Source organism: Phascolarctos cinereus, unplaced genomic scaffold (genome assembly GCF_003287225.1).
Source record: "Phascolarctos cinereus isolate Bilbo 61053 unplaced genomic scaffold, phaCin_HiC Scaffold_3;HRSCAF=262, whole genome shotgun sequence".
NCBI lineage: Eukaryota > Metazoa > Chordata > Mammalia > Diprotodontia > Phascolarctidae > Phascolarctos > Phascolarctos cinereus.
Genome location: NW_027555736.1, coordinates 69,283,034 through 69,301,724, shown reverse-complemented (window position 1 = coordinate 69,301,724; position 18,691 = coordinate 69,283,034). Strand labels below are relative to the sequence as shown.

General features: G+C 40.5%; 1 protein-coding gene across 2 annotated transcripts in view; it reads left to right on the top strand.

Annotated features, from left to right (window-relative positions):
* Positions 1–369: 369 nt before the first annotated feature.
* ARHGAP22 (Rho GTPase activating protein 22) overlaps positions 370–18,691 on the top strand; it is a 353,201-nt gene continuing 334,879 nt past the window's right edge. For both annotated transcript variants that reach the window (XM_078150900.1, XM_020997089.2), the window contains exon 1: positions 370–1,043. In XM_078150900.1, the coding sequence (XP_078007026.1) occupies positions 1,010–1,043 (34 nt within the window). In that variant the 5' untranslated portion in view covers positions 370–1,009. The remainder of the gene's footprint in view (positions 1,044–18,691) is intronic.

The following is an 18,691-nucleotide window of genomic DNA, read 5'->3' as shown; positions in this document are numbered from 1 at the left end:
TGTCCCTTATCTATCATGCTCTGTGAGGGACATTCTCTTCCTACTGCCTCCATGAGAAATCTCACCAAATGGTTTTGAAAATGGCTAGATTCAGGCGCCTAGCTGGAATTCTGCGGTGGTTCCCTTCTAGCCTTGCCTGCATGGCAGCCCGAGGGAGAGTTATCCCTGACCTCCTAATCCTTGCCACCTTGGAGCATTTCCGTGGTGGCCATGCCGGGGCTGGCTCTTTTTTCTCCCTCTCTCCCCTTGCCTGCTCTCTTCCTGCCTCTCCCTTTCTCATGCTCATTCCCACCCCCCACCCCTTGCAGAAACACAAGCCCAGCAGTGATTCAGCCTCATCTCACTCAATGCATTACTCAGTGGGCAGCCTGACACAACACTTCCCTGCGGACCAGTGCACTTACTATTTCTCCTAATGTAGGACCTTATCAGATCCGCGATGAGCCTCGTGCTCTCAATGCCCTTCCCCCATTCCCCCCAATGACAGCCTCTTCCCCTCCCATCTTCTCCTCTAACTAAGGCTTGGACAGGATCTCAGATTCTCGCTCTTGATTCGATTCTTATTGAGTCCGAGCTTCCGTTCTGCAGAAATAGTGTATGAGACTGGGGACACAAGCCTTAAGGCTCCTGGTTCTCTTACGGAGGCATATTAATAACACTGAAGTGTGGCCAATTAGGGGAAAGAGCCAGGTCCAGCCCCTCATGTCTATGCTCTAGTGATTTATCGACAGTAATTACTGAGGCACTTAATGGTTAGTTTGGATGGGAATTAATTCTTGGCTGGATAAATAATACATTAAGGTTTATTTAGTCAAATGTAAGACATCCCTTCCAAGGCCAGTTGTGAAAGTGGAGAGAAGTGAACCTCACCGGGGAAGCCGGGCTCTGGGAAGCTACTGCCAGTGGGACGGAATATGTTACGATGAGATGCAACAGGGGGAGAGGCAACAAGCCAGGAGGCTGACAGCATGCTCAGGACTGTAAGGAAAGATACTCTGGAAGCAGGAATATGTTGAGTCCTAAGATAAGACAGGCAAGAAGAGGTAAGTAAAACTTTTGTGCCTATTTGGACCTAGAGGTGCTTCCCTTCCAAACCCCAAACCATTACTATTTCCCCAATTATATTAACCTTAATGAAAATGTTTAACTGTCCTCCCCACCCCACCCCTTCTTACACATTGTAGATGTGTGTTAAATGCAGCCTTTCATTCAATGCTCCAGATGCTTTGTGGCAGGTGTTTTCTGGGCTGCTGGTGGTGGTTTCAGCTGAAGGGTTGTAGCATCCTTTATGAGCCACTCTGCTTTCCTGGGAACTCAGTGGAAGAGCAGAACAGGTTCCCGGGGAGATCAGAGACTGTCCACTTGGAGAAGGCACTTAGCACCCTTAACACCAGCACAGCAGACATTTGCTTGCTGGTATCCAAGCTGGTTCATTCTTTACCCTGTTTACATGACTAAGAGTTCTTCCCATCTTAGACAACATAGAGGGTTCTCTCTGCCTTTTAATCTCTCAAGGCAATCATGTGGCATGTTACTGCATAGCAACTTTAAGTTTGTAAAACTTTTTTTTTCTTTTTTAAAAAAGGAAAACAGTCCAGTTTTCACCACCATAAATACATATTAGCCTGCAGAACACATTTCCTAGTTGAATGTAGTTTTTGGCTTTTGTGGAGATCAGGTATTAGGTTCTTGTTAAAACAATCTAGAGGCTATTCCCAAGAGGTCTAAATAGAGTGCAGCATGGCAGCCAGGTGGCTGGAGCACAGGGAGGAAGCCATTAGAGGGGCTTTATTACTTCCAGCACCACAGACAGAGGAGAAGCAGCCTCTGTCCGCCGCTGGAAAAGACAAAGGGAGAGAAAGGCACCATGGCAAGGAAAAGACTCCGGCTGAAGATGGCATGGGAGGATGCAATACACGACAAAAGGCAGATACTCAGTTTGGAAAGATTGGTGCTCTGGGCTGGGTGTGTGAGCTCTTTTCTCCAATGTGGGACAGGTTGGAGTGAGTGTATGAACACTCCAGGGGAACCACTGCTCCTTGCTAGACCCCAGGGTCTTAGCTGGAGCATAAGCCCATTTTACCTTGTCCTCCTTAGACCTCCACACATCCTCCCATCAAAAGAACATTATTTACTGCTTGTCGCTCAGTGGTTTGCATGTGATTAACTGGGAAAACACACACTCTCTATAGAGTTTGTGGGGAGAGGAATGTACTCTGGCTGACCAGCTGCCATACTTAATATTAAAGGCAAGGCAAACCCTATGTGAGACCCATAACAGAAAACTTTCAGTCTGATACCAGTAAGCAATCCATCAGTTTTAGCACTTTCTAACTGATCTACATAGTTCATACAACTCTGGATTTAAAAAAAAAGTGTTCTCCTCATGAAATGACTTTGTATATTATACATTTGCTTATTCAAGTAAACATTTTATCCCCATATCCCCTCCCCCGTAGAAAGTAAGTTCCATGAAGGCAAGGACTTTTCTGTCTTTATATGCCCAAAACCTGACTGAGTCATCCAGGAAAAGTCACTTAACCTCTCCTACAGGTTAGCAGCTTTTAGAGTTGCTCTGCCAACTCTCTTGGACTATAAATTACAAAGAAGGTGCTGACCTGCATTAGTAGATGGGGCTTCATCTTCCTGGAGTTCCCTAACAAAACAATAGGCCAATTCCTATCCTTATCCCTATCTCTATCCCTATCCCTGTCTCTATCTGCAACATCTAGCACAGGGATTTGCATATAGCAGGCATTTAACATGTATGTGCTGAATTTAATAAATCAACAAGCATTTATTAAATACCAAATATGTGCCAGGCATTGTGCTAGGTGCTAGAAATGCAAATACAAAGAATGAACAATCTTTACTCATTAAGAACTTATATCCTGATAAGGAAGACAGTAAGTTACATAAATATAAAGAGTAGGTAAATATAACAAGAATAAATGCAACGTTGTTAAATTCCAGGTAGTTTGGGAAGAGAGAGAATTAGCAATTGGTGGGATTGGAAAGACTGATGCAGGAGATGTGCCTCAGCTACATCTTGAAGAAAGAGAGGGATTCCATGGACCAGAGGTGAGAAGGGAGTGCATTTCTACTACGAGAGTGGAAAGCACAAAGGCACTGTGATGGAAAATAGAATGTTTTGTGTGAAGGACAGAGAGAAGGTCAAATTGTCTAGACCACAGAGAGTGGAAGGAGGAAGACAATCCAATGAAACTGCAAAGATGTGTTAGATTCAGGTTGTAGGAGACTTTAAAAGCTAAACAGAGAGGTTAATATTTTGTTATAGAGGTGATTGTTTTTTGTTGTAGAGGCCATAAAGAATCACTGGACTTGGTTGAGTCAGAGAGTGAAATGATCAGATCTGTACTGAAGGAAAATCACTTGGGTAGCAAAGTGTAGGGTGGACTGGAGTGATGAGAAACTTCAGTCAGGATGACCAATTAGGAGATGGTTGCAATGATCTACGTGAACACTGTTGAGGGCTGAACTAAGAGAGTAATTGTGTGAGGGAAGAAAAGGGGTAAGATGCTAGAATTAAATTAAATAGATTTGAAATATTGGCAGACTACAAACTCATATTGCCAACTCAGGTAATAACATATGTACATCAACAAGCTTGATTTATCCTAACGACAACTTTACCCAGTGCTATTAAGTCATCCTTAATTTAATTCAGTTGAGTTCAAAGTCATTGTAGATTAAGAGATACATATATAGAAAGTTATAGTAGATAACTTAATAAATATATGTTGATGACATATATACATACATGTATGTATATATATATATATAATATACATATATGGAGAAAGAGAGAGAGAGAAAGAGAGAGAGAGAGAGAGAGAGAGAGAGAGAGAGAGAGAGAAGAGAGAAGAGAGAGAGAGAGAGAGAGAGAGAAACTATGCTAGTTATTAGGGGCATAAAGCTAAATATCACAGAATCCCTGACCTCAAAAAGCTTACATTCTACTGGAGGAAAGGGAACAGCAGTATAGTATATAGCAGTATATGGGTTCTGATTGTTACATTTTCAATGTAAGCATTTACATCTCAGAAGCTGGCAAATGCTACAAATCATACAAATGTATGACTTTGTTGATTGTCTGGATTTAAGAAAGTAATGGAGAAAATGTTAATAATACATATTAAACTTAAAAATATGTCTTCATGTATTTTTGGAGAGCCATTTGCTAAATATTTAGCAGCAAAATCCCGAGGGGAAGCATATATGTATGTATACACAAATTAGTATAAAATACAATATAATGGAGAAAAAGGGGAGATCCAGACAAAGTGCTCCAGGAATATTTAAGGAGAGAGAGATTACTTACAGCTTAGGGGCCTAGGCGTCACAACTAGTAGGCTGCTACCCCATGCATAAGGAACAGTGTGCAGCACTTATAGCTTCTCTCCCATGAGTTCAGAACACATCCAACAGAAGATGTAAGCAGTGTTGTTGGCTGGTGCCAAGCTGGTGACTCTCACAAAGAGAATTATCATCTATTGCCTAAGTGGCCATAATCCAGCTCTCTACTAAGCAAACATCCTTCTCCTCTGCCTTCTAGGCAAAGAGGAAAGTCCAGTCACCATCCATCCAAACCTTCACTTTTCAGCTTCAGCTGTCAGCCAAATGGGCTGCTCTCCTCAGATGGAAGTATGGGTTTTGGGGAACACAAGTCGCTGCCCATGGGGCTGAAATCGGTACTGTGTCGATCACTATCGCTGATGGTCAAGCTGCTCCCATCTAACAGACTGACCTGAAAGTAATTCAGAACTCGTGTTCATTGAAATTTTGTCCCTCCTTTTCTGAGTGTCCTTCATGTTTTTGTTATAGCAGATACTATTGGCTAAACATGTTGAGAGGGTTAAGTTTGATCTTTTCTTCAAGTTTATTGTTTTTCTTTTAATTTAAAAAAAATCCTACAAGATTGCACCATTGGAATCTGTTGGTTTTGTTGTTGATGCTGCTGCTGCTGTTACTGGTTTGGTTTGGTTTGGTAATTTGAGTTCTATTTAAATGACCTAGGAGAGCTTGGTCTATTAAAAACAAAAAAGCAGTGAAAAAAAATCTGAACTTAACAAACACCAAGTAAAATGAGCACTTCCACATATAAATTATACATGAAACTGCAAGCCTATTACATAGAACTTGTTTTTTCCTCTAACTCATTTTCTTTTAAAAACTTTTTTTTATTAATAGCCCTTATTTTCACATTGCTTTAGTTTCTCCCTTTATCCCTCTTCTTCCTCTCCCCTGGAGAGTTCATCATGTTTTAATATACTATGCCATAGGACTTAGAATTGTAAGGGACTTTGTCAACCATATAAAGAGCCAGGCTGGTGTCATAGAAAGAATGCTAGACCTGTAGTCAGGAGAGATTTATGTTTAAGTCCTGCTGTCTCTGGCACTTGCTTCTCTCCTTTCTTCCTTCCTTTCTTTCTTTTGGTAAGCAATCAGAGTTAAGCGAGTTGCCCAGGGTCACACAGCTAATGAATGTCTAAGGCCAGATTTGAACTCAGATCCTCCTGACTGCAGGGCTAATACTCTATCCAGTGCACCACCTAGCTGCCCCTCTAGCACTCACCAATTGGGTGGTCAAAGTGAAGTTGCAGTTTCACAGATTTAGAGGTGGAAGGGACCTCAGAGGTCATCTTTCTGACCTCAGAGTTCAGTCCAAACCTCCCATTTTACTGAGGCCAGAGAAGTTAAGTAATTTGCTTATGAGCACCACGGTTAGTAAATGGCAGAGCTGGGAACTAAGACCATGTCCTACTGCCTCCAAACTCAGTCATCTTTCTCACTGTGCCAAACTACCTTGTTTTCCTTCCCCATAAGATGAGAAAATACTAGTACCCATAGTACCTACTTCAAAGGGCTGTGGTAAGGCTGAAGAAAGTTAATGTGTGTAAAGCAACATATAAATATTCTATCTATTGCTCTTATGTTAAAAGGACCCTTGAACACGTGTATAAACCAATACAAATTAGGAAAGGCCAAGGGTTTAACCCCAAAGAGCCCACATTTTAAGAAAAGACGTCTTTTTTTTTCATTGAAATTATAGTGCTATTCTTTTGTAGACTACTGATACTTATTTCTGTCAGGTGCATTATTGTGATGGAATTAAGAAGGATGGGAAAGGCTGGGAAGTATTTTGTGCTTTGATTTAACAAACACAATCTTTCAGGGCAAAAGAGTGGATTAACATGAAATTTAAAACCACCAACACCACAAAAATTGCACATACTTCTAAAGGTCGTATGGAACCCAACTCCCTAGCATCCATGGCCCCTAGTTCAGTTCCCAGCATACCAAAGACAATAAATGTTGTTGACTCCTTAACATTATTCCTACTCTCTTCTAATTCTTCTTTACAACGTGACTAATGTGAAAATATGTTTCTTATAAATGTATATGTAGAGCCTACATCAAATTTCACGCCGTCTTGGGATGAGGGGAGGGGAGAGAAGGGGAGAATATTTGGAACTCAAAATCTTATGGAAGTGAATGTTGAAAACTAAAAAATAATTAATAAAAAAAATTTAAAAACCATTATTTCTACTCTCACAAAATATTTCTGCTTCTTGAAGAAAATTCAGTTAGAAGTTCATTGCCTTCATAGGTATGCCTTTCAGGACAAGAGTCATATCAACATTAGAAAGTTTGCATCTTGCATTATAAGGATTTTGTGTCTTTCTTTTAACCTGCAAGACTATGAAGTGAGAGGAAATTGCCATTATTTATTTCCTTCTTGGTATTCATTTACTTTCTCTCTAAACTCAGACAGCTGAGTGGTACAACAAATAGGGTGCCAAGCCTTGAGTCACAAAGACCTGAGTTCCAATTTGACCTCAGACATTTGCTAGCTGTGTGACTCTGGGCAGGCTGTTGTTTGCCTGTTCTTGAAGAGGACCTTGGCGTCAAAAAAAGCAACGTCATGATTGCAAGTGAATTGGATTTAAGTGAGGAAGGGCTGTACAAAGTTACCAGCCTCACTTTCTCTTCCAGAGCCATCTGGGTCCAGCAGCAAGATACAAATAAATCAGGGTGACGAGATGGCTCTGATGCAGTGGGAGACCTTGGCCTTCTTAAGCTAAGGTCTTTCCCAGGTCTCAGTTTGACTTAATGCCATTCGTGATTAAAGCTAAGTAAGAAATGAGGCACTTTGCAAGATATTTCCTCAAGATTATTCCTTCATTCATTCATACAACAAATATTATTGCTTATTTTCCAAGGAAGAGAATAATTGTAAAACCAATACAGTTTGACAGTTAATTTCTTTCCAGGGTACAGAAGTTTGCTTATGTTCCAGTTTTAGCCTGCTTTGTCCCAACTAATCTACAAGATAGAAGTAGATCTGTCTTTGCAAATGAGCAGAAATATGATAAGGCTTGGACTTAAAGTAATAGGACTGGTTTGGGTAGGCAAAGCACTATGGGATCAGGCTCTTTATAGTCATACCTCTTGCTCTTATATCATTAACAAAAGAACAAATATTGATTCAAAGAGGGTCAGATTCTTGTAAATTTGAAGGTGCATGTGAGAAATGGAGGGACCACCAGGTTTCTGGCTGGATAGAGTGTTAAACTGAGAATGGAAATAAACAAGGTCTTTTTTTGTGTCTTCCCTTTCTCATGAAATTGGGAAAACTCTCTAATATCTGCTGAGCTTTGGAATCACATAGCTTAAGGCAACTACATGGCTCAATGGATAGAGCTCTGGTCCTGGAGTCATGAAGACTTGAGTTTAAATCCAGTCTAAGAAACTTACTATTGTGTGATCCTGGGCAAGTCACTTCACCTTTGTTTACTACTCCAATATCTTTGTCAAGAAAACCCTGTGGACAGCATTAGTGTGCTATGTTCCTGGAGTCATGAAGAGTCAAATAAAACTGAATGACTGAGCAACAGTGAAGCCTGATGCAGAAGAAAATAAGTAACCTATGGACAAGTAAATGACTTATGGATGGGGATTCAACTTCCACTTCTTCTAATCTCACCTAGTGGACTATACTCCCAATGTCAAGCATCCATGTGCTTATTTGACTGATCTGTTGGCATGAAGGAGAGACAGGTCTGCTGGTTCAAGCTTTTGCTATTTATTCTGTACTCCAGCAAAGGGACATGTGTCCAAGATTGGGACAACCACCACAGAGCAGGCCAGACAGGCTGGCACATTGCCAGACAACTATAAAGATCATTAGGCAGATGATTCCCAGGAAGGCAGGTCTCTGTTACTCTTCCACTCAGCCCAAAAGGCTATTGTGGAAATACTTATCTATCTTTACGGGCTGTCTAGCATTGCAAAGGCCAAGGCAGCATGTGTTTCTTAAGCACCTACTAGTGCCCAGCACTCTGTCCTATATAACAGGATAGAGTGGAAGACACAAAATAACTCGAGTTCCTGCCTTCAAGGAGACATAATCCAAACAAAACAACCAAAGAGCGATGTCATATATAGAGAAGGAGCTGTGGAGTCATTTAGCTTTTCTGTCACTCAATTTCTTCACTGTAAAATGAGGGACATCATACTTACAGAACTTCCCAGACCAGGAGATAATAAGGAAAGCCTCAGATAAACACGAATAAGACTTATATGAACTGATGCAGAGGGAAATTAGCAGAACTGCAGGAACAGTTTCTACTATCACACCAGTATCATAACATGAACAATTCTGAGGTCTTTTTAATAACCTGGTGGAGAATGAAATAAGCAGAATCAGGATAGCAATTTGTACAATGATAACTTTGAAAATTCTAAGAACTATGATCAATATAATGGTCATTCATGATTCCAGAGAGAAAGGGAGAGCCGGGGATAGGGATTGGGAATAGAATTGGGGAGTAAAGGGATAAGAAACTGTGTTGTGAAAGGGAATTTTCAAAATTTGAGATTTTGCATGTAAAATAATTTGGAGTAATAGTGAGATGGAAAGTGTGACCACCCTTGTGAGTGGCTAAGGTAGAATGGAGAAAGGCACCATGGGAATTTAGAAGTTTGTTGAATGGGAAAAGTAACTTTCCAAGTCACACAGAGGTTGCCTAGACCTGGATGACCTAGTCCCCATGATTATGTGTAGCATTGTAGCAGTGGAAGCCTGAGAAGGTCATCACCTTGGAAGACTTCATTGCAAAGACAAGCTTTCTCACTCTGTCTTTAGCTCACAAGTTTTTAAATGTTCTTTATCTAAGAAAAAGCCTTAAATCTGAGACTCCAGCAAAATCTTCTACCTTCCTCTTCAGCATCTTCCAAGAGAAGTTGTCATTAAGAATGAAATTGATTTCTTCCTATGGTTTCTCCTCAGAATACCCTAGTCACTGACAGGCTATACCCATCTTAGGGGTCCTGAAGCCTATTAAGAAGGTGACCTTAGGGGGCAGCTAGGTGGTGCAGTGGATAGAACACTGGCCCTGAAGTCAGGAGAACCTGAGTTCAAATCTGGCCTCAGACCAAACACTTGACACTTACTAGCTGTGTGACTCTGCGCAAGTCACTTAACCCCAATTGCTTAAAAAAAAAAAATAAGAAGATGACCTTAGAATCTTGAATGCTGTGGCAAGGCTCAAACTCTAGAAGGCCTGAGCAAGCTAGAAATGCTTGAAATCTGGACCCAGGGACAGACTGTCTCTGTCATCCTGAGGTCATCCTAGTTAAGTTCAGAGAGCCTCATCATTAAAAAGGTGATTTTTATTTACTTATTTTGGCTATACCAATTCACAGAGATTGTCTAGTACAAGGTAGATAGGTGATCAGTGTGTGATCTCTGGTAGTGAAAAAAACCATTGACAATGATGCAACCTCAGATCATTTAAAGAGTTGCAGTAGCTGAATTGTAATCCAGGCCTGACAAAGAATCCTTCTGTAATACGACCAACAGGTCATCAATCTATACTTGAAGACCTAAATTCATGAAGGTTGAGGAGGGACCTACTATTTCTTAAAGCAGCCTAATCCACTTCTTGGTAATATAATCACAGAGCTAAAATTGGAGGATTAGTCAACCAATCAGTCCATAAGCATGTGCCCACTAAGTGTTGGGAATGCAAATAAAGACAGTCTTTGCCCTCTAGGAGCTTACATTCTAATGGGGGAAGATAACACAGAAAAGGGGAATTAAAAAGGGTGGGGTGGTAAAGGTGGTGGTGGTGAGATGAGCTAAATTTACCTAGTGTGGGGACATGGTAGTGAAAGTCCTGGGGAGATGAGTCAGCAGTGTAGCCTGGATGGATCTTAGAGGCTAACCAGCCCATTTGTTAATGATGAATAAGGAAAACTGAGAGGGAATTTGGAGTGCTAGGTAGAGATCTGGCTTTGGAATTAGGAACAATCCAACTGTATGACTGGGCAAGTCAACATCTTGGAGCTTCAGAAAATTCTCCGAAATGAGAAACTGCTTAGTAGGTTCACAGCAGCAGTGGTGGTAGAGGGACCTTCTCATGGGGGAGTTCTCTACAAACAAAAAAACCCCCCTACAACAAAAAAAGGGGCAAGAAAGAAACAGGCCTAAAGGGGTTAAATGGCTGGCCTTAGATCACACAGTTGGTAGGCAACAGAATTAAGATCTAAACTCATTTCCTCTGGCTTCAACTCAAGCACCCTTCCCATTACACATGCTGCAATGACAGATGAAGTCCATTACCAGGCCCATATAAAAAGCCTCCCCATTTTATTAAAACCTGCCAGAACTCATGTGTCACAGCCATTGTCTTAGAGAGCCCTTCCAAAGTCACCTCCATGTAACAATGATGTAATTGGAGCAGGACTTTGGTGGAAGAGAGCTAGATCCAAGGATGAGAAGGTCCATGCTTGCTTTGCCCATCACTCAGGTTGACAGCTAAGAGGTTTGGGTGATTTGGGCACTCATTAGCTGTCTCATGGCACCAGATCCCGGTTTGTTGCTTTGCCTCTATCTGAGGACCCAGCCAAGTCAAAGGCATCACAGGCTACATCAATGGAGCATTTTAACAGAAGATGGCATCTCTCTTAACAGAGAAAAAAAGTACTAAGCTCAGGTAATAAAGAAAAATGCAATCTATATTTCTGTGTATTACATATTAACCTTTTTTTTAATAGCAAAAGGACCTCGGTGAGATAAGATTAAGTAGATTCTATTTGTATCTATCTACAATTCAGGGCTCTAATCCCTAAATTCAAGACATGGACTCAAAATGCAGCATGTGTTTGGAGTTAAGGTTTATTTTAAGAATCAGATGGTGTATCAGAGTAATTATAAATGGAGCCCAGAAATATGCGGATAAACCCTCTCTGCTGGAGAGCTCTTCACTTTGCAAAAGGGCAAGAAGACCCTTTTCCGAATAATAGCATGAATTTGTGTAACACTTCCAAGGTTTACCAAGTGCCTTACAAACCTCATTTGATCCTCACCGAAACCCTGGGAGGTAGGTGCTATTGTTAACCCATATTAAGGATAAGGAACTGAGGACAAATAGCAGTTAAGTGACTTGCACAGTTGATAAGCACCTAAGGCAGAATTTGGACTCAGGTCTTCATGACTCCATGTCTAGCACTCTATCCATTGACCCATCTAGTTGTCTACCTTAAGAGCCTAAGGGGGCAGGGATCTTAGATCAGCTAGTCTTACCTTCCATGTTGCTCATAAACTCCTATTCCTTCCCATACCAGTGGTCTCCCAGCCCCTGTTTGGTGACAGAAAAGGAACTCCCTCCCTCATATGGCAGCTGATTTGGGCACTAGGCAGTTCTGATTGTTAGATACGTCAAGCTACTGAGTGAAAATCTGTCAATACGGGGCATATTGGACAGCTTTGGGGATTGTCATTCAATCAATTAATCAAAAATCAGTTATTAAGTGATTGCTGTGTGCCAGGCACTTATTTGGCAACAACATAAACAACAACAAAAAATAAATAAAAACAGTTCCTGTCATCAATGAGATTACATTCTAATAGCAGAGTCTCAGACCACATATGCATTAGGATGTAAGCTTTTTATGTGTAGGGATGGTTTCATTTGTTGGGTTTCTATCTGAAGTATCTAGAACAGTGCTTGGCCCACCATAGGTGCTTAATAAATTATTTTAAATTGATTAATATGCATAAATCAAGATATACAAGATAAATGTAGAAAAAATGGAATCAAAATCTAAAAAAAAAATACCTTGTCCTCAAGGAGATTGTGTTCTTATTGGGGAGACAGCATATGCTTTAGCATGGAAGCTTCTTGTGAATAAGGATGATTTCATTTTTTGTATTTGTATCTCAGCATCTAGGACATATGCTTGGCACATAGTCAGTGCTTAATAAATGCTTGTTGATTGATATGCATGAATCGGTATACACAAGGTAAATGCAGAAGAGACACAAGATAGCCTTAACAGAGAAGACACCAGCAAGCTAAGTAAGCCTAGTTCTGGGGCAGCTAGGTGGTGCAGTGGATAGAGCACCAGCCCTGGAGTCAGGAGGCCCTGATTTCAAATCCGGCCTCAGACACATAACATGTACTAGCTGTGTGACTCTGGGCAAGTCACTTGACCCCAATTGCCTCACAAAAAAAAAAAAGAAAGAAAAGAAAAGCCTAGTTGTACAACACATGTAACTCAGGCAGCAGGAAAGCAGATTCTAGGTAGTAACAATAATAATTCCCACTTGGAGCAGCTAGATGGCGCAGTGGATAGAGCACCGGCCCTGGATTCAAGAGGACCTGAGTTCAAATGCGGCCTCAGACACATAACACATACTAGCTGTGTGACCCTGGGCAAGTTACTTAACCCCATTGCCTAGCCAAAAGAAAAACAAAACAAAAATAAAATAAAATAAAATAATAATTCCCACTTATAAAGCACTCTGAGGATCACAAAGTCCCACAACAGCTCTATGAGGTAGGTACTGTCATATTGGGGATTATTGTCCCCGTTTTATAGATGATGAAACAGTCAGATGAGTTAAGTGGCTTACTCAGCTAATGCAGCAACAAGTCATAGGATCAAAGGTTATGAGGCCATCCGAGCCAAATCCCTCATTTTGCAGTCATGGAAACTAAAGACCACAATGGTCAAGTGACTTCTACAGTTATATGACTTCTCCAAGACCACACGGTGACTAAAGATCAAAGGTAACACTTAAACCCTGGTTCTCTGCAAGCCAGTGTGCTGTTCCATGCTGCCTCCAAGTATATAAACTTCTTTTAAGCTCCTAACTCTATTCAACAATTCAACAAATATTTGCTAAGAACTTACTATGGCATAGCATGGCATCCTGGGATATAGGAATGCCCAGGTGCAAGTTCCACCTTTTCTGCAGAATATATGGTCCTGGATAAAATATTTAACTTCTTTATATCCCAGGCAATTCTCTAAGATTTTGAGGTACAAAAGAACTGTCTATCTTCATTGGTGAAGGGAGTTTCCACACTAGACATTTCCTATACCTATGAAATGGCAGATCTGGACAAAAGCATGTGTCAGGCACTATAGCAGGTGTTGGGGATATAAAGACAAAAATGAATCTATTCCTGCCCTCAGGATGCTTACACTCTCCCAAAGAGTCATTCCTGTGTTCTTCCTGCTATATAGCTCAGTGTTGATCTCAGATGAAGAACTGGAAGGGAGAACAGACCTAACCCATAATCTCCTTTTGATGATGCCCGGAAAGAGAACTTCATTTCCCAGATCCTTTTAAGTAGGACTAATTTTATGTGTAGCTATGGATACAGGAAAGGTAGGGGCTGCAACACCTCAGAGACAATTGCTAGATCAATTTCCCACAAGGGTTTCTCCCCTGTATGAAGGCTATAAGGGGCCAGGATGGAAGGAAAACTGGTGGTTTAGGGTTGGCTTGGGGTGAAGTAGGGAGGGAACCTCTACTACTCCCAGAGCTCTTTGGCCCAGAGTTCTGGACTGCCTCCATTGAGATCTGAGGGAAGATGTGGTCCAATGAATCATAGATTTAGCCCAAGTGACTCCTGAAATACTTTTGTGAGAGGCGGAGTATATCATGAGAATGTTTCAGTTCCAAATGGGGAGGAGGGAGAATGACCTTTTGCTTTGTTTATCTTGGGGAGCTGGGATTTCAAGATATGTTCCTGACCTAAGTCATTACATTCTCAAATCCTAGAAGCAGCCTTTTTCTTAAACAGTTGACTTGGAGCTTCATATACTAGTACAGGGTTGAAAAACCTCCATAGATCAGATCGAGTCAATGCCATGATTATAGATCACCACAAAGAAATGACCAGTTCCCCTGTCCCTAGTTCCTTGAAAACTACATGCATGTCCCCTACCAAGAAAATCCCAATTGCCTCTTAAGTAGCCTGGCCTTTCCCTGGCTATGGATACTTGAACCACATGCCACTGAAGTGTATATACCCTCTTCCTTACAGCACTCAAATTCAACTGGATTTTTTTTTGTCATAACCCCCATTCACATTCCCTGCCCCTTCTTGGGAATTCCCAGGGAGACTTATCCTTCACAGTGTAAGTGTGCCAGTATGCCTGATTAGCTGAATTTTCTGGTTTGGAGTGAATAAAATATTCTGTTTCACTTTTTTTTTTAATTTTGCAAGAACATCTGTGTTAGTAAAACATGTTAGTATTTTGTTGGTAGGTTTTGGAATAATTTACAGGTACCAATAATAACATCCTGCTTCCTGGACTTATTTACACTTAATTGGGACAGGAATGCTATTAAATTATATTCACAGGCAAGCATCTCCTGCCTTCACACTGGATTTAGTTTAGTTTAGTTTAGTTTTAAACCAACGTACTACAGCTACAGGAGTCAAAAAACAGATGCAAAGTTATCAACTTCTTAATGACCAAGGTCTGGATTGTTTGTATCATATGGTGGATTTGATACTATTTTTTTTATTTTAAGATGAAATCCCGAAGGATGCCTACACAGTTATTACTTCTGCTCATTGCATCACAGTCTTCCTTGTGAGTTACCCTTAAGAAAGTGGGCCCAGTGGGATAAGATGACTTCTTTGAGGTAATTCATGAATCTAAGCCCAAGCCACATAGCCTCTCCAAAAGCATATGACCAAAGCCATGAGAAGGGAACTTGCTGAAATGCTACTCCAATTGCTGAACTCAGATTGGTTATATTGAACAACAGTAATCTTGGAGGATAAGGGATAAAACATATTTTCTTCCTCTCAGTACCGTGGATGCAGAACATTACATACTGTATCCATCACAGTCATTTTGTTCATTGGGTTTCCTTAACTGTTTTTCTTAGTTCAATGGGTAGGACGTCTAGTAGTTCAGGAATTGACAGTGATATAAACATCAAATACATCAATAATTTTTAACATGTTTCCCCAAAACACAGCTACAACCTTCACACTACTTTAAAATCTTGACTTTGTATAGTTCATATGTCAGTATCTCTCCCTACAAAAAGGGCTAAATACACTTCAGGAATCTCTTGCTTATCTGGCTGATTACCCTCACTTAAACGGAACCTCAGCATCAGTATCTGGCTCCCTTCAAGGCTAACTAGCAGTTCCTTTTATGAAGCACTCAGACTCAAAAGGTTTTAAAATATGGAATGGGGTTTTTTTACACAGTAAAGAACACAGAAGGACTTCCTTTATAGCTTATAATTGACTCTGCTTATACCCTGCTCCTCACTGTTGTACTGGGGATCAACATCCCATGACTGCTCCCCACTATTACACTGCCTTTCTCCTCTTTTCCTGCTAACTACTATTGCTACCCTCTGGCAGATGATGCTACCTTTCAAAAAACTGGACCATGTAGTAATTACATTGGGTCCTCAACCAATAGTAACATAGCTCTTTCCTACCTCCTATGGCATCATGTGCCTTTTGGTCATTTAAAATCACCTTATATTTTATACTTGGTGCCATGCCCAATACCCATACCCCACGCAAGAGCTTTTTACAGGTAGTTATTGGAATGCCTCTTTCTTTAATCAAAGGAGTCTCTGTTTCTTACTTCAAGTTTTCTTATGGCAAGACCCTATTTATTTCTCCCTCCCCCACATCTAGGTGTTGTTGCATCTACTCACCTCAGAACCATCTATTGAGTCTTTTAGGTGTTCAGAGAGACATTCTTTCTCTCTCTTCTTTTCATGTCTTCCTGTTCTGTGTTATACCAACTATTTCGATGTTTTTTCCTGATCTCCAAAAGGGAAGGGTTCAGAGAAAAGCCCCTGGCAAAGGAGAAGAGTGCTTGGCAGCTATTCCCAGAGCATATACCTGTGACTTAAAGGAGAGACATCTCCTTACTATCATGTTGTAGGGCTGTAGTCCTTAGCTCTCCAAAATCTCCAACTATCACTTCCTCCCATCTAAACTCATAATAATGAGTTCCTCAGATTGCCCAATATGGAACGATATGAACATTCACCACCCTTGATGCCTAATCCCCTTTAGAGCAAAGGTCTTTATTCACATAGCATAATAGAAAAGTATAAGATTTAGAATCAGAGGGCTTGGGGTAAAGTCCCAACTCATTGGATCTCATTTTCTTTATCTGAAAAGCGAGAGCTGGACCAAATGACCCTTAAGATCCCTTCCCACTTGAAATCTTTTTAAATTATGGATATCTTTTATTTTTATATCACTTTCATTTTTTAATATATCCTTCCCCACTCGCCCATCTATTGAGTCATCTCTTGTAACATGGAATAAAAAAGGGAAAATAAGGTAGTTCAGCAAAACTAACCATCCTTTCAACCAAGACGAATCAAATCATATTATCCTACACTCATAATCCCCTACATCTGCAAAGAAGGGCAGAAAGTTTATCTTTAAATTATTGACTCTCTTAGAATCCCCTGCTTCCATCAAGGCTCAGATCAAGGGCCACCTACTACTACATTTGAGACCTTTCTTGGTCCCCCTGGCTACTAGCCCCCACATTAAATTGTTTTCTATTTAATTTGTACATATTTTGCATATATGTTGTTCAGCCACCTATAAAATGTAAAGTCTTTGAGAACAGAGACCGTGTTGTTTTTATGTCTGTGTCTCCAGCACCTAACATAGTGCCTGGCAAATAGCAGGTCCTTAATAAATGCTTGGACTAGATGCATGATCCCTTGATCTATGTTGCACATCCATTGGAGTTAAATGATTCTCCAGCTGTGGTTGTACACAACCCCAAGGCTGGTTGCACAGGGCCTCTGGATTTTCCATTTCTGATTCAATTGAGTCAATCTGTTCTGAGCAAAACTGGAGTTCAAATGTCCCAGTTCCAGTCCACCAAATGAAAGCTGTCTCTTTGTTTTCTTTCTTAGACATGTAACATTGACCCCAAAACACATTACAACACAACTACTCACATACTAACTGCCCATCATTTTCTGCCTCTATCATTTTCATCTTTGAGGAGAGGCATAGGCAGGGTTGAGCAGTGATATAAATGCAGTCCTGCAGAAGGAAGGTCTTAGAGGCAAGCTCTCAAAGATTCTAGATTCCTATTATCTCAGAGCTTATGCAGTTGCTAAAACTCATCCAAATCTGGAGCTGCACTGAGGTACTAATTTGCTATCATATAAATCCCAGAAAAACAAGATACAGTTAAGAAAGGTCAATTCAAACGATCAGGAAATTACTATAATCAAAAATTAACCTAATTGGGGATTAAAAAGGCCCAAGTGGAAATCTGGCGTAAAATCCAACTCCATTCAATAAGCATTTATTGAGTGCTAGCTACAGTATGTTAGATCCTAACCATAATAGGTGCTAAGGATACAAAGAAAAAAAAAGAAAGAAAACCCACTTCCACCTTCAAAGAGGTATATTCAAGTTATTACATTATATTCACATACATATACATATATATTCTATATTACATGCTTATGTTCTATTGGGGAATACAACATGTATACAGATAGAATATACAAAGTTAATTTCAGGCAAGAAAGAGTGCTAACAATTGGGAACATCATGAAAAGTCACATCTGGCAACTGAACTAAGGCTTGAAAGAGACAAAGATTCCAAGATTTGGAGGTAAGAGAAATGATCATTTCCCTCATATTAATAGATAATTATTAAAATTAGGGAAATCCCAGCTTTTTTTCCCAGTCCTATTTCCTTGTGCAGTCTCTCAAGAACAGGGTTGATAGAAGATAGGATTAATGTTCTCCTCTTTCTGGGTATTGCTACTTCACTCAACTACCTCAGGCTTGGGTGGGGGATATAGATTCTTTATCTAGACTGTCCAAGCCTAGAGCGGTCTGGATAATAGGGATAGTCTCTCTGGCCAAGAGTGACATGATGTCATTCTCAGTCCCTCATTGAAGTGAGCTCACTTCTCTTTGTAAAGTCCACCTCTCATTAATTGTTAAACAATCAGTTGATTGCCACCCTTAGGAACACTCCTCTTCCAAGGGCATATAAGCCACGAGCAGGCTACCATGATGGCCTTTGGCATTCTAGAGTGCCACTGGCCTTTTTATTAAAAATGCTGGCATTATTAATAAAATTATTAAATTACCCAGAAATTATGCCTCTTGAACCTTTTAAATGCCACAGAGCTGAGGAAGGAAAGCATTTCAGGCCACTTGTACCAAGGCATGATAATGACAGATGGAATGGTATATATGGGGGCATAATAGGCCAGTATAACTTAAGTGGATAGTATTTGAAGATATGTAAAAGGAAATAAGGTGGGAAAAGTAGGTAGGAACTATGTTGCGAAGGGATGGCAATGTTAGAGAGAGGATTTCATATT